A 22,819-nucleotide genomic window follows, 5' to 3' on the forward strand; every position below is an offset into this window, starting at 1 on the left:
TTTTAATAATCGTTGCTGTGCTTTAAAGTAGTACACTTATTTTGATGTGTTGAATAACATACTAAAACACTTTTTTATTTATTTAGTACAACTACGAAAATGAACATATGACATTTTAGTTTAATACTTGTCAGTACATTCAGCAGAACACCATTTCAAAGACAATAGAATTATGAAATTACATATAAAGATGTCCTTAAGTCCTACTGAAGTGGGTGAGTAAAAGTGCTCTGAAGTTCAGTTCATTGCATTTAATATCAATTTAAAATACAGGTATAATACATTTTCATTTAATTGCAATTAACATGCTATAAGTGCCTGAAAACATTACATTCGGTTTACACTTTTATAGTATGTTATTTCTGTAAAACACACTCTTTTAAGCATGCTAAAGTGTATTTATTTTTCCCAAGGGAAATAAGACTTGGGATGAATATCATTTTAAAGATACTGCATATTGCTTTTTATCTATTAATAATGGTGAAATGGCAATCCAATATGTGCATGTTCCACAAAAACTTTATACACCAAGTTTCACCTGTAGGCAGCAGCTGTCTCGACGTCTCCAGCTCGTAGTTCTTGCTTTTGCTGTCCAGGTAAAATCTAGCAAATACCTGCACACACACACACACACACTCCAGAGATCAGTCTCAGAATAAGCTGACTAAAGAACAGCACAGATCTGATAGGACCTAAACACACACACACACACACACACACACACACACACACACACACACACACACACACACACACACACACACACACACACACACTCACCAGTTTGGGTAGCAGCATGTAACTGATGAGCGTGATGAGGGTCCCGACACACGGAGTGATGAAATAACCCAGAGCTGCCATTTCACCGTCAGCTTCACCTGTTACACACACACATCCAGTGAACAGATCTATATAGAAATGCATGAATGTTCATTTGGCAACAGTGAATCTCTGTGGAATTAAACAAGCTAAATCTAAAAGGAAAGAAATGCAATGCTAACCTGACATTGTCAGAGATGATGAAAGAGATGAAACAATGACAAATTTGTCCCTACTAGTGAGCTTAATCTCACAAAACCTCATTTGCAAGACTATTAAGATTACACTTAATTTTAAGGTGCCCTTGTTGTATTTATACAAGTAAGTCCTGAGTAATATGAATTAACAACATGTACTTACTATAAAATTAGGGTTAGGGACGGGTTTGGTTTAGGGTTAGTTGCTTGTAATTATGCATAATTTGCTATGGTAAGTACATGTAAGATGTGTGACAGGAACACTGTCAAATAAAGTGTTATGCGAATATTGTGTTTTTCCTACTTGTTATTATTATATTTTTTCCTATTATTTTCTTCCATTATATTTTATTCTTCTTTTAATTTATTATTGTGAGTTTTGGGTGTACTTGTGAGGGACTTTTTTTATTTAAAATGTCCCAAAAAAATGCACTGTAATGTTGAAATCAATTGTCTCACTGGGGTTATTATAATTAAATAAAACCATAAAATACCTTTCAGTTACTTGAAAAATAAAATAGTTTCTTATTTTCCTTTAGTTTAACTTGATGTATTAAAATAAACTAAAATGAAATATAAATTAATACATACTAATGTATATATAGATACACACACACACACACACACACACAACTATTTTAATTTAAATTTAAACTTAATTTTAATTTAAACTGATTTTAAATTAACAAAAATGTAAAAATGAAAACAGAAACATAAAAATTAAAACATTCAAAATATTATTAAAAATTATAATGGTATCTCGATACGAAAACAATGCGTCTCACTTGCTATGGCGAAGATCATTGCAAGAGCAGCAAATGTCCCTGCGATTCCCTGTCCGCTCATAAAGATGGCGCTGTACCTCTGCGGCAACAAACCCACCAAACCGAACAGACTTCCCTGTAACACGGCCCCAAACGCTGCCGAGAGACAGACAGAACAACAATCATTAAGAACACACAAAAAAATACTGATCTTTATAGCAAGAGTGGGTGATGCACACAAAAAAACTAGGGATGCAACAAAATGATTTTCTGGGCCGAAACCGAAAATTCTGGATGCACTTAAAAAAAAAAAGATTTATTATTTTAAATTAGTTTTTTGTTGTATAATTGTATTAATATTAGATTTTTAAATGAAATTCAATCATTTTAATGATACTGAATTAAAAAAATACAAGCCAATAAAATAAAATAACCACACTTATTGAAAGTAACACTAAAATTGGACAGAAAATATATTAGTATTAAATATCAAGCTTATTCTTTATTCAGTTCTACGCAACAATTAGATTGAACAGATTTATTTTTTGACCAATTATTTAAATAATGTTTAGTCCTACAAAGCTATTATTTTCAGAGCATGTGAGCAAGTGTAGCGAGGAGCGGATGAGTGAACAAGAGCGTAACGTGATTTTACCAGCGTTATCCAGCACGGCTATACCACACCATGTCACAGCACAGTAGGGCTATTGCAAACAGAAACAAGTATGGGCCTACTCAAACTTTGAAAATTATATCATTACTGTGTAAAATATAAAAATGTGAATTTGTGAAAACGGTGACGTCATGTGGCACGTAGTGTTTCTTTACAATGTGAAATCGCCAACTACTGGCCTGGCATGCAGATCTTAGTCTTTTTTCCAGATCCGTGTGAATGGGGATCGTTTTGACAATGTTGTCGTCCGTACACGAAACTATTCAAAAAAGCAAAGGAAAGACTTTCCGTTTTTAGTACATCATCGTCGTGTAAACGTACCGTAAAAGGGGGTTTGTCAGCTACAAAGTTCAGTTCGAGAGTTGATCATTTTATATAGATCATTACATATTTAAATTTGAAATGAAAATATTTAAAACGTAAATATTAATTTAAAATAACTGTTTTCTATTGTAATACAGTTTAAAACGTAATTTACTGAATTTTCAGTCTTCAGTGTCACATGATCCTTCAGAAATATTTTAATATGCTGCATTGCTGCTCAAGAAAAATGTATTATCATCAACGCTGAAAACCGCTGTGCTGTTTTATATTTTTGTGGAGACCATGATGGGATTTTTTTTTTTTTTCAGGATTCTTTGATGAATAGAACAATTTATTTGAAATCGAAATCTTTATGCATATCAGCATTTATTAGTAGAAATATATATATAGCCTAAGTGATGGTGATATGAGGTTTCAAAATCACTAACAATTGATAAACCAGATAGTTGCCATGGTGATGGAGAAGAACTTGTCCTCCTCCATTGGGACCTTCACCAGGGCAGCAGTGAGGAGGAAGAAGATGAAGATGAAGACTAAACTGCCTGCTATCCTCATCCTCTCTGAGATCCTGAAACACAAATGATCTGCTATATATTACTGGTTTCAGTAAATACTTGGCATATTGAACTACACATACTCAAAAAATAAACTCTTACCACTGATAGAGAAAAGAGTTGAGAAAAGTGAACAGCAGCAAAGGCAGCTGGGAAAGCAGAGTCATCCAGTTATTGAAATAATACTCCGTCCTAGTTGTTATTGTTCCGTTCCTCCATTCAGACATATTGAGTCTGTTGTTGAAATACTGTAAAAAACAAATCAAAGATTTTGGGGACACTAAACAATCACTTTCAACACTGAAATAAACAAATGTAACACTATGACCTGTCAGATTAAGTGGTCGACCAATATGGATTTTTTTGATGGCACAAACTAAGATAACGATATACACAATATTTATCATTTAAACATAATAAACACATGCATAATTTCTGCAATGAAATTTACATGTATTTTACACAAAAATGAGAATGAATCCTTTGAAAGAGAATAAAGATTTTAAAAAAACATAAAAAGTAAACACTGTAACCAACAGAGCACACAGTAATCTGGTAAATCTGAAAATTAATTCTATTCTATTCTTTTATATTATATATAGATTAACCACAACACAGTAATAACATCACAATTAGTGATTGCAGGAATATAGGAGAAAACTCTGGAGCAGTGATCAGGCTAATAGGTTTAATCCTGGCTGTCAGCCAACTAGCAAACTAATTACACTCGCTGGGGAATTCAGATCGAAAAAAGTTCAATATCTGATGGGAGGATTTCTCTCAGACTAATGAAGAGTCCATTAAAATGCAAACAACTGTGTTGTTCCAGCAAATTTGGCTTAAAGATGTGAAAAACTCCTGTTCGATGCTGTTTTCCACATTCCATTACCATAGATGCCGTCATAAAGAAGTTCCATGGCAACAGTGTTCCCAGGCCAAGAATGAAGAATATGACCGCGACCAGGCAGCCGCTAGATAGAAGAGACAACATGACAGTAAATGTCTATTTGCAATACATTCATTTTCCCCAATTAAAAAGAATTTGAGAAATGTTAAGATTTCATTATTTTTTTTACTTCACACTGTTCACAGCATGATATTATAAATAGTGCAACGCCAAAACCAAGTGTGGAGCAAGTTGTTTTTTTGTGCTTTTTATTTAAATAACGATCACATGCAAAACAAACCAACAGGCAAATTTTCCAAAAGTATAAAACCTTTCTCCAAGTAGGCCTATTGTTTGTAATTTTTAATTGAATAAATCTTAAATTGGCAGTGTTCATCTATCATCTATTCATCCATCTTGTTAATTGACTCCTGCCTGTCTGCTCCCAAATTTAAGACCAAATGAAAATAAAGAATTTTTACACTATTTAAGCCTTTTTTTGGGGGGGGGGGGGGGACATGTCAACCCTACCTTCACAAAAAATATTTTAATGCAAATTATCTCAAGCTGAATTAATGACCAGTTTTAATATCAAGAAAAAAAAAAAAAAAGAGAAATGACTTATTCGTCCACTTATAACAATTTTACCCCAGGTAATTGTGGAAAGCTATTAGTTTGATTAGAGTCTGTATCTGTACGTTCTGTTGACTCACTTGATTGCTTTCAGTACAATTAAACTGAATCCCTGTGCTTTTTTTCCAAATCATATATCATTGAGGTTCTCAGATTAAAAAAGTCCTTTAGTTAGAGAATAAAATAAAATAAATAGTTAGAGAATAAAATAAAATAAAATAAAAATTAAATAAAATCCAAAAGAAACCTACCGGTCTTTAGGGGTGTCCTCTCTTTTGTTCATTTTGTCCAATGTATATAGTTGGCAGCTGTTCAAAAAAACAAAACAAAATCATGAAAACGCAATTCAAGCTTTACATTCCATTACAAATGGCATGTTGTTTGCTCAGCTGCAACAGCGATTTCATTTAAATACACAGCGGTTTTCATTTGATTCCCGCAGTGCTGGTTCTTTATATAGTCACAACATCCTTCCGTCACGCTAAAACAATCCATACGTTGGTAAAAAAAACTGATTCTGGCCATCATCAAAGCTACTGCGCAGGTGTGTTTAATAATGGCGTAGAAAAGAATGAGTAAAATATTCTGATTCTGGCGCATTCTTTACCTTCATTTACACCACATCTGAAAAGATTTAGGCGGCAACAACAGCAGTCCATCCACAAAACACTCAAGTCCAAAAGAAAGATGTTTTTACATGACTGCATTAGCTACAGTTTAAGCAAACAAAATAGTTTAAACTCCACTATAACTCCACGTGAACAGACATGGCGTGTCAGGTTGGGGAAGAGAGAGGAGGAGGAGCATTCACGTCACGTTTACACTCCAGGGCTGGACTGGGACAAAAAAATCTTTGCACGCCCTTAATTATATGCATATCAAGTGAGTAGGAACGAGTGAGAGTTAACAGATGAAATAAGTACAAATTTGACAGTTTGTCAAAACTGTTGAACTATACTTTAAAACAGTTGAACTATACTTCACAGTGGTGAATCCTAAAACAAGCTATAATCTGCATTGGCATAGCAATACCAGTGTTTCTTACAGGATTTTTGGTAAAACTGTGTTGTGTGGACCTCGGTCCTTCTAGGGGGGTTCGGGGGCATGCCCCCCAGTGAGAAAATTTTGTGCATTTTAATGTTAAATTCATCAATCTGGTGCACTTTGAAAGTTCAAAATTAAAAGCTCCAACCCATATTCAGTGTGCAAATTAAACAAAGAAAAATTCAAACCTCTTTTATTTACAGTGTCTATTTACATTACACCTACTACATAATAATAGTTATAATATTAATCCAATGACAGTAATTGCCATATTTTGTAAAACAAATGCACTAAAAAATAAAGGAAACTTTCATAATTAGTTTTGTACCAATTTCTATACTTGAAAGCAGTGGCGTAACTTTGTTTTAAAAAGTGGGTGGGACACTGCGGGTGCAGGAGGGAGGGAGGGGGGGGTAACACAATGCTTAATCATAAAACAGATATAACATTACGATGTCCAGCAATCGATTTAAATAGTACATTGATTGGGTTTAAGTGGTCTTCAATCAGGCCTATTATATGTTGATCCGACTACTTTAAGCGTGTATTTAAGTGGTCCAGGGGTAGAATTTTTGCCAAGCGTGTCTGAGGTTCTGAGTTCTAATCCGCACTCATAATATTATAGTTTTTTTTTTCTTTTCTTTTTTCATCAAAACCGATTATGTCTTTCAGTGGTTGTATATCAGGCAGGGACACTTTTTTGTGCTTTTTGTTTTCTAATTTCACCGGAACGAATAGAGAGTCTCTCCACAACGGATTGAAGCACGCGTCTGAGTGAAGGCTGTGCGCGAGCCAGAAACAAACATAGTATCCGCGCCACTGATCGCAGCGGCAACGAGCACTTTGATCAGTTGATTTAAAAAACAACACATTTCAGCGCTAGATCGCCTCTTATTTAAAAAACGAACGAAATGAATGCTCTGCTAGTTAACTGGAGATGTTTTGTTTATTTGTATTGGTACATTCGTGCCGCGAGATGTTTCAAAAGTGGTGGGGACAATATCGACCATAGAAAATAGTGGTGGGGACATGTCCCACCCGCAAATTACGCCTATGCTTGAAAGAGATAAGCACATGATCTTTTATTTTGACGCAAACTGCATCAAGCTTTTATTTTGGCGGAAAACATGGTTTACAAACACCTCTCATTAAATTTCTAGTGAATTGCGGTAATCGTCAACTATGCAGATGTGGAAATAATCTGTAACTGGGTTATGGGTTCCTACACTCATGACATGGCCGAAGTGTTTTGAAAGTACGTTAGTTCTGCTTACCGCAGGCTCTACACTCTCTCCTGATCCTCCTCACTATCATCATCTGCCACAGGAGCTGATGAAGGTCAGAAAACATATATTTTGACACATAAGCGTCTGCTTTAAGGGCCTGGTTCTATTTTTTCACGCTATTTCTCTGCACATTCCTTGCGTTTCTTCTCCATCTCGCTGACTATTTTGACAGATACACACTGACACTGCTGCACGCTCGCCTCACTCGTTTAAAGTTCTGATTGGGCCAGCCCAGTGTCAATCAAGAAAAGAACCAATGGGCCGCTGATCTACGTGTTTCATGGGCTGGTCTGTCAGAAAAAATAAAAACTAACACTGACTTTTTTTGGACCAATGCATTACACCGGCACAAACCCAGCGCCGCCCTTCGCTAAGCCACGCCCGAAAACCGCCACAGGCCAATCGTGGCTTAGCAACCGTAACTAGGCGCGGGAGGTCTGGCAAGCTTTCGAGCGAGAGGGAAACATGCCGCGTTGTGCGTATGGATTGTGCAAATCTGATACCCGGTATCCTAAAAGTTTGGACGGGGTGGTGGATTTTGTTCCCTTCCCGAAACCTAAAACCCAAAGGGAGAAATGCCAGGCGTCATCTTCATTTATATAGCGCTTTTAACAATGTAGATTGTTCCAAAGCAGCTTTACATTGATAATAGGAAATTAAAAGTAAAGTGTTTTGGCTTTATAGCAGCTCTAGAATAAAGTTATTGTCCAGCTCGTGGATCAAGCAATGTGATTAAAGGCAAGACGGAGGCTCACTGACATAACTTAACGTTACTTAAAAATATATTTCAACATTTTGTTAATCGACGGCCAAACCGTTACCCCAATCCGATCGCGACTCTCCCGGTGTTAGTTCTAGTAAAAGTAAAAGGTAGTTAGTAAAAGGAGGGAACATCACGGGGCTTGCTGGAGATCTCCAAGGAAAAGGTTGGTATGCAAACTTAATCAGTTCATAACAGTAAGTTAGTCCGACGTGTGAGCAGTAACGGTAGCCTGGCGCACTAAAAATATAAGCGGGAGAATGTTATCATTGCAAAGTGGTCAGGCTAATGTCTTGTGTTTATTCCACGATACATATGGATAAACTGTTTGATTTATAAATATTAGAATATTTTCACATTTCACTTACCCTGCTGTGCATGAACAGCTGTTCCTCAATTTGTGTGTTTCCCATTTGAATGGTCAGCGTATGAGGCGGCTGCTGCTTGTGCTGGGACCTAACGTTATAGACTTTAGCTTCAATTTTGATGAAATTATTCTCTAATCGGTTGCATATTATGTCGTGGATATAGCCCTCGAATGCATACTGCAGTCTTGCTCTCTCATATTTTCATCTGTTCGCCAAAAATGACTAATTATCTCCTTAGGAATGTCTGAAACCAGTGCATACATACTGTAATAGACGTGCCAGGCGCAAAAGCTTGACAGGTGTAGCAACAGTAACTAAGGAGGGCGGGGCTTAGCGAAGGGTCAATTAAGCAAAACAAAACAAAACGAATGGGCCGCCGATGTACAAATTTTATGGGCCGTTAAAAAAAATAAATAAAATAAAATAAAATAATTATATATATATATATATATATATATATATATATATATATATATATATATATATATATATATATATATATATATGTATGTATATGTATGTATATGTATATGTATGAGTATGAGATGTATCGGCCCAAAAAGCACGTCGGCCCACCGGGAAAATGCCCGGTATGCCCAATGGCCAGTCCAGCCATGTTACACTCCCATGCACAAAACTAAACCATTGTGTTGTTAGAGGATGTTTATGTTGCTGTGGCCTGGAGCTATTGGCAATATGAATGACAAATGACAATATATTGACAAAAAAGAGATTATGATTAGAAGTGACGTAAAGAAGCATATAAAAGAGATAATGTGTGGTAATAACCCTTGCGAAAGGTGCACAATTGTATTGAATAAATGTGCATAAGCACACTGTTAAAAGTATATTTTTTTAATAACTGTACTTGTAGATAATAATATTACAGAAATAAAAGGCCACTTAAAAGGACAGTTCACCACAAAAAAAATAAAGAAAAAAAGAAAAGAAAAGATAATTCTGTCATCATTTACTCTCCCTCAAGTTTTTCTAAACCTGTATGAGTTTCGGTCTTCTGATGAACACAAAAGATTATATTTTGAAGGATGTTGGTAACCAAACAGTTTTGGTCCCCATTGACTTCCATAGTATGCAAAAAAAAATAAAAAACTATGGAAGTCAATGGGGACCAAAACTGTTTGGTTACCAACATCCTTCAAAATATATTCTTATTTTTAAAATATATTCAGATAGCGAGCAAACGCCAAACTCTTTCGACGCTCTTGCGCTTGACTGGACACATACACGATGTCAAAATACCAGTCTCGGCAAGTATTCTCGTAAACACAGTCGGTTATGTCTAAAGTGAACGTAAACAGTTGAGAAAGAAATCAGATGTGTATCAGTATATTGGATAGGGGTGACAAATCTCTCAGAGGTGGGACCAAGTCATTGTTTTGCAAGTCACAAGTAAGTCTCGAGTCTTTGCATTCAAGTCCCAAGTCAAGTCCCGAGTCAAGACAGACAAGTCCAAGTCAAGTTGCAAGTCCTCGAGTTTAAGATTCAAGTCTTAAACAAGTCATTAGTGCTTTTTGCACAAATTAGTGTCTCAGTGTTAATTACTATATGAAATGTAGGCTATACTAATTTATATCAGGAAGGCTTTTAAAATATGTTCATGACTTAGCAGTTCAATTTCATATTTATTGCGATAAAATTTTCACTAAGAGTCCCTGGTTAAATTATTTTGTTAACGCGACAGTAATTGTAGAACATTCCTATTTCCATGGCGACGTATCAAGCGTCACGTGACACTTTTTGGGGCTACGTGCCTGTCATTTACAAAACGTAAATCCATCCATTTCTCCCGAAAGACATGAAAGAGAGTGGCTGGTGAACAGGGAGAAGACTTTATAGTTACCTATAGGCTAAAATGTGCGTTTGTTGTGGGAAAAAAAAAAACATGTCTCAAAATTATATTTGAAAGGTTTATTATTTCCGCTTACTTAGACATTTTTTTCCCCCTCAAATTATAAATGGTTCGCTAGTAACGTTACTTGTGTATTTAAATGCCTGAAAAAGAAAAAAGAACATTATTTGGTTGAAAACGGTCTGAACGTGTGATAAATGACAACTGACACGCGCTGATGAAAGTGCTCAAGTGCTCTCTGGCTCAGTGCCAAACCATAGACTAAAAAATAGTGCCAAACGTGCGAAAGCAGCGCTGTGATCATGCGTCAATGATACAGTGCTATACTACAGTGATTATTACAACTCTGATCTGTGGTTTTAGAAGGTAGGTCAAGTCTTTCCAAGTCACAGGGCTCAAGTCCGAGTCAAGTCGCGAGTCATTGTTGTCAAAGTCTAAGTCGAGACTCGAGTCACAAGTCATCTTTGATTATGTCAAGTCGAGTCGCAAGTCATCAAATTTGGGACTCGAGTCCAAGTCAAGTCCAAGTCATGCGACTCGAATCCACAACCCTGCAATCTCTAGATCCATATGATCCATAATGATTTTACTTCCAATATATTTTATTAATTAAACAAATGGAAGTGATTTGGCAATAGATGTTGCAATAGAGTTTGTAATTCGCCTTTTCCGAGTTGGGTGGAAGCTTGTCCTGGTTTCCACGTTAGCACTGTTTGATCTGACGTGTGGTTTATAACAGAATTCTGCGCCGAATTCAAACGCATTCTCACTCGATCTTCCAGCGCTGTGTAATAACAGTGTGATTGAGATCGGCCCACGAGTAAACCTGTTCTGCGAACGAATAGCGTGGTTTCGTAACTTTCATTTCACGTTTCTCGTATCGTATGTAACAGAAGTTGCAGCTCTTATCAATTGCACAACGTGCGACCTCTTGTCGCCCATTTGGTCGCTGTCTGGAGCCCTACTTACATAAAGTGTGGCTCTTGTCCAGGTCCTTTATCCCTTCAACTTCATAGAAGCCAAAGTTACGCTAGATTTTAATGCAGAGGGTGCCGGTCAGTAGCCTGGTAATACCAAACTCTGCTACTTCGCTTTGCTTCGTAGACAGAGTCTGGCATGGCACAATTGAAAAGCGTTTTCTTTCTCGCGGGGGGGCGCTTGTCTGATGTTTAAAATCATTGGTTACCCGTAAGCCAATCACATAACGTTTGGTTATGGCGTGTGTTATGCGCATGCTCAGCCGCATCTAACTTCCACTGTAAACACATGTATGATGCGAAAACAAAACCATCGAGCGAAATACCGGAGTAATGGCTGTGAACGACTTTTGCAGATTATGTGAAGTAAATCTATGCATCCACGGTACAATCAACATCTACGTCACGGCTCTCAGCCCGCCCTCTGTTCGTTGATTGGCCCGGCTGTTTTCAGACCGGAGAAAAAGCGAAATGAAATTGAGCGGAAGTAGGAAGTCTGACGTAGTCAGGCTCATAGATATCATATATAAACGCTAGATGTCTTATGGCGCAGTCACTTCCGGCATCACCGTTCGGCCATCTTGTGTCAGTGCTCTGTGCATTAAGGTGAGTGATCAGCATGCACACAAATCCTCATATCTCGCTGAAATATTGACGGATTTACAAACGGTTTGGTTTCTTACAAACGTTATTAACGTGGCTATAATTCCGAATGCTTGAACATGTATGTTATAATTTTTCATATGTATGCAGTGTATGTATGTAGTGTCATAACTACATCTCTGACGTTTATAACAAACCAAACCGTTTGAAAATCGGTAGAAAATTGGGCAAGTTATGGTTATTTAAAAGTATTTGCACCATTAAACGAGTGAGCGAGCGCACTGCCGCAAGATGGCCGCCACGTGCGGACGTCGACCTCCATTGGCCAGCAGCGCGCACGAGACATCTAGCCTTTATATATGATATCTATGGTCAGGCTAGCCGGTCAGATTTCTCACTCAACAATTGTTCGGTTCTTTAAGAATCTCCCCACCGAATGGGTCGTCAGGAGAGGATATGTTGTTATGACTCGTTGTGTTTTTTTATTTACTGTGATTAATTTTCCATACACAGTTGATTAGTCCACAAATAACAGGTTATAAACCTGTAGAAATAGAAAGGCTATGGTGTAAACAACAATATTAATAGCCACATACATAATATACCATAAATTCTGTATAATACAAATATAAAAATATACATTTCAATATAGTCAGTAGTTAATATTATAAATATTATAATATACTTAGTGTTTAAACTAAATGACTAAACAAAGAACATGCATCTAAACACAGAAATGCAACAATTTCACACACACCAAATGTACATCAATGTCAATGTTACACATTAAACCAATACCCCAAAACCACAAAAGTGTTCTCAGTATGTTGGCCTAAAGTGAAAAACAGTGAGTGTAGTTTTAAATAGCAACGCTGAGCATAGCAATCCATTCATTACATTACATCCAGTGTAAAGCGATTAACTACATTACCCATCAAGCACCGCAAACAGGAAGTAACTCGTGTGATAGTGAAACGCTCCAATTTCAAACATTCGCTGGAATATAGCCACAGATACTATCGAGCCGACAATGATAAACAGACCGCAAACAAGGTTTTATCAGCGTGACCAAAGTAACAGTTATCAAGCATTACAATCGGCAGCACAGCGGTAGCGCAAGTTTGCACATATACTGTTTACAGACAAACCGCAGCTCAATGGATAGAAACAGCAGCTTACCGTTGGCGCATCTCTCCTGACGAAACAACATGCCAAAACTAGTACTCGCTCCCGCTTATAGCTCGTGCTCATTCATACTGGATTCTAACACACCGTTTTTTACTGGTCTACGTTTCAACTCTTGACTGGCCCGTGCTTCAATCAGGTAAGTGAACCTCCCACTTATTAGCCTGCGTTACATTGACTACGTTTACATGCAGCCAATAACCCGTTCAAAACCGGAATATTAGCAATAACCTAATATTCCCGGATATGATCCCTGGGGTATCCCTTTTCTAACCCGAATATTTGGTCATGTAAACGCGTATCGGCATATCCCCATCAAAAGGAACATTGATTTGTGTTCTGCGCATGTTTTATTCGCAAGGAATCTTGGTCTTTTGAGTAGAGACGGCGCATACAAAACCCCGCGTGCAATATACCGGAAGTAAACAAGAAGTAGATGTAAACATGGCGAGACGCAGCACAGCACCACACTTTTGGAGCGAGGAGGAAAGCGCAAACAAAGGCGATCGCTATCTGCCCCGAACTATTCATTATCCGCGTGCTGCTGCTGTTGTTGTTGTCTTTGGATACAGGAAGAAGAATCGGAAATGACGCATATTGCGTCTTAAGGTTGTCCGTACGTCCAGACGTCCGTGCGTCGCCGTTTACATCGGGATATTGCCAATTGATTACAAATTCCATGTATACAGGAGTAACTCTCTCTGCTCACGGATGTAAACGGGTTATTCCGAATGTTTCAGAAACCCAAATAGTGACCTTAACCCGACCATAACCCGAATATTGACAGCTTGTAAACGTAGTCACAACAGACTGTCCAGGCACCTTTTGCGTTCCGTCAACATTACATTATTTAACATTTAGAAAATTGATTTTTGACATTTGTGATTCGATTCAGAATCGTGTGTAGTATTGTAATAGTGTGTAATATTGCTGTTTAAGCATAAACAACATCTGCAAAGTTACAATGCTCAAAGTTCAAAGCAAAGGGAGATATTTGCTTTAAAGCCACACTAAGTAGAAATTGTGTTTTTGTCAAACAGCGACCCCTAGAGTCGCTGTGGAATACTTGCACTGTCGTAAATATATTATATTATAACGTTTTTACATGATTGCAGCTAAATCACAAGTAAATAGTCTATAGTCTAGGCCTACTGTATAATTTAATTTGTGTTGTTTTTATTGGAATGTAAACATTACAAAATGCCAGATAACATCAATTAAGTTAAATGTACGTCGCATTATTTCATAACACTGGCCGTTATGATGTCATTAGACATGATTATTGCAATTTATCATAATAGTTTGCAAATTGTGCTCGTTTACATCATTTACAACCTCTACGTTAGGCTTGTTTATGTCCTGATAATTATGTGAGAATTGAAAGCTGTTCTCATGATAATCGCAGCGTCAACAGCGTCGTCTGAGGACCTCAGGACTACGTGATAAATACACCTCACAACACCTGAGTTCAGCTGGCAAACTAATTCGTGAGGCATAGCTATATGATTTATCAAAACGATTCCATTTACACCTGGTCACATAAATGTATTTTTGCGAAACGGATTTAAATTCGATCTTCAATTCTCGCGCTATATGCAGATTTAATGGAGTGTAGAGCTGTGTCTGAAACCGCTCACTCGTTCACTCATTCACTAATCCCTACATAGTGAATGGCAGTTGAGTGCACTACATCAGCAAAGAGTGAACGAAAATGAGTGAGCGAATTCGGACGCTGACTGTTATCACGCGCCAGAGAGCTCGGACAGTTTCATCATAAACATTACTTACCCATCTTTGATATTTCCTTTTTTGGCTGAATGAATTGTATGTATGTATATATTTTTCACGTTTATTGCGTTATTTGATTTTTTTTAAAAATACTTGCTTGTCATATTTATTTACTTTTTACATTTATATGTGAAAATAAAAGAGAACAAAACACTACACAACACATTTGTTTATTCAAATATAGATATAACGGTATATATATAAATAAATACATACATACATACATAAAACTGTCAAAAAAAAACCCTCCGTTATTTAAATATTACTTTCATTACTTTCGCGGGGTTTCCAGTCAGTCAAAGGATAGTTAAATGTCCTTCAAATGATTGTTTTCTATCTCGCGTGCGCCGTTGCCATGGTGACATTGTTGCGGTCAGTCATATTTATTTTTCATTCGCGCTCTATCGCCTTATCGTGTTGGATTGTGGGAAATAGTGTCTCAGCAAGTGTACATCGGATGTACACTCGAATTCAGAGAGGATTGTGGGTAAAAGTAGTGAACGAATGTAGGGAATGATGTCGTTCACTCAGAATTCGGACACCACTACAAAATGGCCGACACCCTAAATAGTGGATAGGGAGCGATTTCAGACACAGCTCAGGTCACCGAAAGCAACAGATATGAACTGCATTTTATAGATCATCAGCTAAAATTCTCATTCACAGTTCCATGCTGGTGGAACGCTCTCCCCACCCTCATCCGGAATGCAGAATCCCTGACAACCTTCAAAAAACATCTGAAAACCCATCTCTTCCGTGAGCACTTATCCACATAAAAAAAAAAAAAAAAAAAACCCTCCCCTTTCCCTCTTAACCTCACTTATCGGGCTTATGCTACTCTGAATAATGCCTGAACTTTGTATCTTGAGCACTTCTTGCGCTGCTTTTTGTTTTTGCCTCTTCATGACGACTCGCTTAATCTAGTCCTACTTTGTAAGTCGCTTTGGATAAAAGCGTCTGCTAAATGACTAAATGTAAATGTAAATTTCAAAATCAAAGACCGCAATAAGAGAGAGCAGTAACAGCCCTGGTAAGATCATTTCGTTTCTTTACTTTTAATGATGAAGATTGTGTGTTAAGCGTCTGCGACTTACTTTCACTTTGATTTGCGATAGTTTGCACGTTGGCTTGATGCAGTTGCTCATCTGCGGTGATGCGTGTTCCAGCGCGTCGTCATATCTGGATATAACATATAGCCTATAACACGCTCTCACACGTTTTTAAAAAAATTTTTTTTTTAGCATTTTTGGGAGGAGTACAATTTACATATGTGGTTTCAACAACCATATACATTTACACTTGTCCAGTTTCGTCTGGAATGCGTCTCAGATCTCCTCCTGAAGTGGTTTGAGGGATCGGGTTCAAATGCGTTTCGGAGAGCATTTAAACCTGGACTTTTCACGATCGGATAGCTATCCGATCTGAGAAAACGCATGAAGTGGCCAGGTGTAAACAGCCCCCATGACAAAAACATACGCACGAAAGCCGAAAACAAACGCTGGTTGGCCTCTCACGTCCAAATTTGAGGAAGTGGTGGGGGAAGTGACGTATTCTGTAAAGCAGTCAAATTTTGTGGTTCTTTTTGTGCTCTGGTTACTACCCGATCCCCGAAGTTACATAGTGCCAGTAAAAGCGATACAGACCCTGTCAGGCTATGGCAGACGTGTCATTCAACCTATTGTAAGTCGATGTACCATCACAAGGATCTTGGAAATATATTATGAAGGTTGAAAAGTTACATAGTGTTGCTTTAAAAGAAATAGTTTTTTTAAGGACTACAACAAACGGCTGGTTGGGACTACACAACATTCCTCCCTGGTTAGTGACATCACCAACCCTACAATTTACATAAACCCCGCCCCCGGAACACGATTGATAGATTATCAAGACGGAATATGCTAATCAATGACACACATTATACCACCCCTTTAAAAGTATGCTAAAGGTAAGGATGGTTTTAAGAATGGCTTTTTGAGTAAAAGAAAAAGAAAAAATTAATATTTTCATTTAACCCATTCTTTACCTTCAATTTACTTCAACAATCTCTTTACATTAGAACGTTTTGTAGGTAAAAATCAAACTTTTGTTTTTACTGTATCATATAGTAGTCCCAACATTCTACTGACTTTTGAACAAATTGAGATTTTGCAGCAGATTATACACAATAGCTGCGTTTACATGGACCCTTATAATCGGATTGTCGGCTCAATCGGACTGAAAAACCTTCAAGTAAACACCTTAATCGATCCGATTGAGCTCGATCCGATTGATATTTCGATCGGATTGAAAGGGGTGGTTTATTCCTTTGTAATCCGATCGAGAGAACATGTAAACACTTTGAAAGGACTGCGCATGTGCAATGACGTTGAAATAGCATAATGACGTATGATATGACGCGTATAACAAGCTGTTATTCCTGTTGAATAAGTGTCATAAATGAGTGTCCCGTCATTATAAACTTCTCCTTTCACTGTAAAGTGGAGCAAGACAACGTCCCACCAGTCCTTGTTTCGGATTCTCATCCACAGACGACTGGTTTGGGCATTTTTACTGCGTGATGATAAACAGCACGGCAGAACAGTTCATATGCTCATTTTCCAAATCATGGCCAGAGACGGATACATATTAAGTCTGCTGTTTAAAACAAATAAAGAACCAATGTAGCAGAATAGTTATACGCGAACAGCGGGAAACTCTGTATATTTGTGCAGTGTGCGCATGTCAAAAAATCATTTCCTATTTTAAGCTTGTGACATATAAACGCGCACATCAACCCGATTACTTTATTTTATCGTTCATGTAAACACCGTGTTCAGATTCATCAATCGGATTGATTTCATTCTGATTGAAACGTGTAAACGTAGCTAATGACAAAACCTGTTTTCTATATATGAACGTGCAAATGAAGTGAGTGACTCAGCTCTATTACAGTAACTGGGTGCTGTGGTCTAAACTGGAAACAACAGAGTGCCACCCGACACTTCGGATCACCATCTGCTTCAATCACGTGAACATGACTCATTTCCTGGCTGCCAAACCCTTCAGACAGGTCACACAAATGATGTATGATACACCCTTTTAACTCCTAGATCAGTTTAATAGTAAAAAATAAAATAAAGTACCATCTCTCACAACAACTCTAACTCTAAAAAGGAAGACAACTCTACAACTTTGAAAAGCACTGAGCAGGTACTTTTAAAATTAAATGAATGAAGAATGGATTTGATCTTAAAAAGTTGTCTTGCATTTTAAAAAAAGGTTAAAATATAAGAGGATTTAATTACAGATCCAATTAACTATATTGAAATATTTTAAATGTACTAAATTACAGCTTCATTATTACAAATGTGTTTACAAACATTTAAATACTTGACAGAAGATTCAATAATTACATTACAGATTATTTTAGCTTCAAGTTCAGCAAGACCTTCTAAAGTTTAGCTCGATCAGCTAAATGCATTTAACATTAATTGAAACTAAAATATATTTTCATTAATTGCAATTAATATGCAGTGTCAGAAAACATTACATTCAGTTTGCATTTTATAAGTATATTATTTTTGTAATAAGTTCTCTTTTTAGAGTGTAGGCTACTTTTTTCAAAAGGAGCTTGAATACATAACAGGAAAACGTCCCCTGGAGGGTTTTCTTTTCCATTTAACCTTGTAATGCATGGAAACAAAGAATCACTGTGAAAGCCAGGCTATTTATTCCCAGCAGCACAGCAGCTCACAAATTATCTTCACAAGAGACAAAAGTAATGATTCACAAATAGTTTATCCAAACCATAACACTCACTCAGAGGGTAACATGTTAAAAGCTGTCAGTAAACCAGAGACAGAGTTAAAGGAGGTCATGGGAAGCATGTGTGATGCAGCAAATGCTGCAGAAAAATCGAAAGAAAATGTTATCATCTATAGCCTATCTGCACTCTCTCAATGTTTAATACAAGAATGAATAAAAATCTAGTTAAAAACTAGAAAAATAAAAACCATCACATTTTTGCAGTGTTTTTCATGACATAAACATAGGCCTAGGATGGGGCTGCACAATTAATCATATTTTAATATTTTAACTATTAATTAAAAATAATCATAGTGATATTTTCCCCACTGATGATTTGTCCTGAAAACGTTTTCACGTTTGACATTTCCATTATCTTGCATTGGTAAACAAGCCTCCACTATCTTTCCTGCTCGGTTGCCGGATGTCAAGAGAACAAATCCCCCAAACGGAGGATACATTTTCTGCCCGGTGTTTTACTTAATCTTATCAATCTGCCAACCACATTTAAAACTTTGTATTAAATATTATCTGGCCAATATTAAACAAGTATTATCATGCTGTATGTGTAACAACAACGATCAATAACGCCATGCAGTTGGCACACTCTGCAGGCATTTGTTATAATGTGTAATCAATGTAAGGTGATTATGTTTATATTGTGTGTATATGTATTTTTTACTTGCTTTTCATACTTTATTTGAAGCAATTATTATTGCCTCGTTATTATACCCAGGCCTATATATTTTAAGTAATTTTAATGGTTATTGTTTACTTGGGTCTATTTTTATTACCACAAAAATAATCCAATTACTTGATTTATCGTCAAAATAATCCATCGGATCACTCGATTACCAAAATACTCTTTAGTGACAGCCCTAATTGTGATTCAACTCAACTCTTATTTATAAAGCACTTTCAAAACCATTAGAATGGACCAAAATGCTGTCCATAAGAAGTAAATAACTCTAAAATACATAGAAACATAAAATAACGTCAACACATGACACCAAGAAAATCATACAACCAATCACTCACAGTTCTCAGACCTAATCAAACGCTTGATAAATAAGTCTTCAAGTCCTTTTTAAAAATATCCATGCTTGACAAGGATTTTAAAGATAGTAGCAACACATTCCAAAGTGCAGGCATCTTTATAATTATGATTATTACAATTTATTATAATAGATTATTATAATTTATATGATTATAATTTTTGTTTAAAATAATCCTAATTATCAGTTTAACTGTTACCGTGCAGCCCCACATAAGGACGACTGATATTTCAGAATTTTCATTTACATGTACTACTAACGTAAAAATATGTTGGTAAATTTAGCTTTTTGTGTATTTGAAAGATTCATCCTTTTCTTTATTATGGAGACTCTTATTTGGCACTGACCCATTTATATCCTGTCTGATTCTTTATTCCAGCATAAACAAATCTCTCGGTCTACAGCAAACCTCCAAATAAATTTAACAAACATCTCTCCAACGGCAACCTGTCCACCCCTTCTTCAGAAAAGACTGGTGAATAAATGCTGAGCTTTTGATTGCCTGTATCTATTCACACCACTTCTTCATTGAAAGTAGCCTAGCAATCTAGACGCATCCTAGCGGCAGCAAAATGTATTTTGCAGCCAGGGCAGTCTAGCAACTCTCCATTGACTTTCGAGCTGCAAAAACCTAAATTGGGTCAGGCCAATCACGTCGTGTATAGAGTAGGCGGGGGCGGGCTTAACATAATGACGACAGAGTTGCGACGGTTACCTGCCACTTGAAAACAAAGAATGACGGCTGCTGCTGGCGAACATCTTTCGAATCGGCTTTGTCCGCGACTCTGGAGGACTTGGAGTTAAGCTTTTCTTTGAGAAAAGAACAAAGAACGGCACTGAAGTCATTCTTAAAAAAAGGAAGATGTGTTCGTAGTTTTGCCGGCCAGATATGGCAAAAGTTGAATCTATCAACTAGCTCCGCTGTTGGGAAAACGCTCTGGTTGGTTGAAGCGCTGTCCTATTGCGTGCAGAGGGAATTTGAAAGGCAGCCGTTTATCCCACCCCTCGGATTGAGCCGTGTCTATGGAGAGTTGCCAGACCCAACATCTTGATGTAGGTCTGGCTTGCCAGGCTACATTGAAAGGCCTTTTATTTCTTTTTGCTTCAACTGTTTCTTTCAAGGCACCTTCAGTCATAGTTAAATACCCTCAGGGTTCGTACGGGTGCTTGAAATCCTTGAAAGTGCTTGAATTTTGATGTTGTGTTTTCAAGGTTTGAAAAGTGCTTGAATTTTGGATAAAATGCTTGAAAATGCTTGAATTTGTAACTGTATTTCTTTCACAAGAAATATCTTTCTGACGAAATAGTTCTTTATTAAATGGAGAAAAAAATGCAGCCTTTCAGAATCAGATACAGAGTGATTTGCGTTACGCTGGCCAGAGCAAAAGTAGGCGGAGTTTTCATTTTGATATCCGCGGTTGTTTGGATGCACCGTTTTTATTGGCCACGCAGCGGCAACAGTTGAACTATTTTAAACTTTGACCGCGGCGTGCACGCGAGCGCGCTGAGCTCCGCTTTGGTCCGAGTCGCGCGGCGCAAGCCATTGAAATATATCGGTTTAATTTCAAACAGCGCGGTCCGCGTCCTAAAGGGCCATTAGTGACTGAGAGTACTTGGTGTGATAATGTAATGTAAGTATTGCATGTCCGTTATGTCACGTTCATTTGTGGAATATGCAGTGAACATTGCCAAAATTACAGAACTGTAACGTGCAAATTAACCTGCAAACGTTAGCCCAGTGCATAACAACAGTCGTTGATTGCTGAACTGAAATCAGTCAGTGTCATAAGTAGTATACTGTTACTGTAAGGGTTAGGATGGCCCTATGCAATATTTACACTGCTCTATTCCAGTAAACGTATTAGCTAACGTTGTGTCTTGGCCCAAGACATCTTGGCAATGAAATACATTTATCAGGCAGGTGCCTGTGCACTCAGATATTGTTCAAACCTTGTCTATATCAAGAATGTGTCCCAAAACGGGAAGGCCTGTCAAATATTTCTGTTCAAATCTTCAAGTCTTCATATTTGAAATTAATTCAGTTTTTACAGCCTATAAATCACATTATCTGGTAAGCAATATTTGGACATTAATATAATGAAAAGTATATTATTCATATAGCTATATACTTAGTGATACATTTTGAAGAATAAAACTTGTGATTGGCTTAAATATTAGGGCTGCACAATATATCGAAATATTGCAAATGTATATATTACAATATGCATAATTGCTTGCATATCGCAACGGCTTGCAATAACTGGGGTCATGAACAAAAGACAAAGAAAATCACTCACTGCTTTTGGCTGAATAGGCTAACTTTTGTAGCTTTAATAAGAATCAGTATATTTAATTCATGCAGTGAAAACTAAGCAGTGTTTATTTTTACATTTGATTAATCAGTTTCTGTTGTTAAATAAACCTAATGTAGGATAACCTGAACCCCTAAACCCCAGTGGTGTTAAAATAACACTTCTTATGCTACAGTAAAACACTGATGTTCACTGTCTTGAAGTTGTAGGGATATTTTCTTATCACAAAAAGAATGTGAAACACGTATGTGTAGGTTATATCATTTTAAAGATAATTTAAGTTAATTTGACACACTTTAAGCATTATCGTATCGCATATTGAATATCGCATTATTTAATGAGTTATCGCATATCTCATTTTTCTTCTATATCGTGCAGCCCTCTGCTATTATGAAACATTTGGCTGTTTATCTCTTTTGATGTGATAAAAACACTAAATAATAATTCTAACTATGTATTGGTATGTAATTTACGGTAGTGTAAGGTGCTGGAAAAAGCTTTAAAATGGACCTGGAAAGTGCTTGAAAAGTGCTTGAATTTGACCTTGGAAAAAGTGTACGAACCCTGTACCCTGCTTGCATAGTCAAACATAAGGTCATTCAAAGGATATGCACATACTGACTAGTAATATCGGCCTGGTCAATATTTTACCATTTTGAAATTATTGCCATTTATCAGAAGTCTCAACAACAACACAATGCTTCTTAAACTTTTCTTTGTTGAATGGTTATTTGATTTCAAAGGCATGGGTAATGATGTCGCTCAAACAATGAAGCATTTTAAGCAAGAACGCTAGCTGGAAAAGACGAACACCTCTGTTTTAATGAGAGAAAATTAAATTCTTCTTTGCAATTAGAAAATTAAAATTAAATAAAAGAAGACGCAACGAATCTCGTCCTACATAGTTAGGCCGCCTAACGTTACATCATATAAGGTGA

General features: G+C 36.9%; 1 protein-coding gene across 2 annotated transcripts in view; it reads right to left on the bottom strand.

Annotated features, from left to right (window-relative positions):
- The window catches only part of LOC311079309 (equilibrative nucleoside transporter 2), a 36,135-nt gene that overhangs the window by 12,821 nt on the left and 495 nt on the right, over positions 1-22,819 (bottom strand). The window contains exons 1-8 of one of the 2 annotated variants that reach the window (XM_084108589.1): positions 5,458-5,644; positions 5,102-5,158; positions 4,221-4,302; positions 3,434-3,579; positions 3,206-3,345; positions 1,802-1,936; positions 781-878; positions 539-614 (exon numbers count right to left, since the gene is read on the bottom strand). In XM_084108589.1, coding sequence (XP_083964715.1) covers positions 539-614; positions 781-878; positions 1,802-1,936; positions 3,206-3,345; positions 3,434-3,579; positions 4,221-4,302; positions 5,102-5,133 — 709 coding nt within the window. In that variant the 5' untranslated portion in view covers positions 5,134-5,158; positions 5,458-5,644. Of the gene's footprint in view, positions 1-538; positions 615-780; positions 879-1,801; positions 1,937-3,205; positions 3,346-3,433; positions 3,580-4,220; positions 4,303-5,101; positions 5,159-5,457; positions 5,645-22,819 lie in introns of those variants that run through there. The other variant, XM_084108588.1, reaches the window with a different exon arrangement.

This window comes from Abramis brama, assembly GCF_963993115.1.
Source record: "Abramis brama genome assembly, chromosome: 3".
NCBI lineage: Eukaryota > Metazoa > Chordata > Actinopteri > Cypriniformes > Leuciscidae > Abramis > Abramis brama.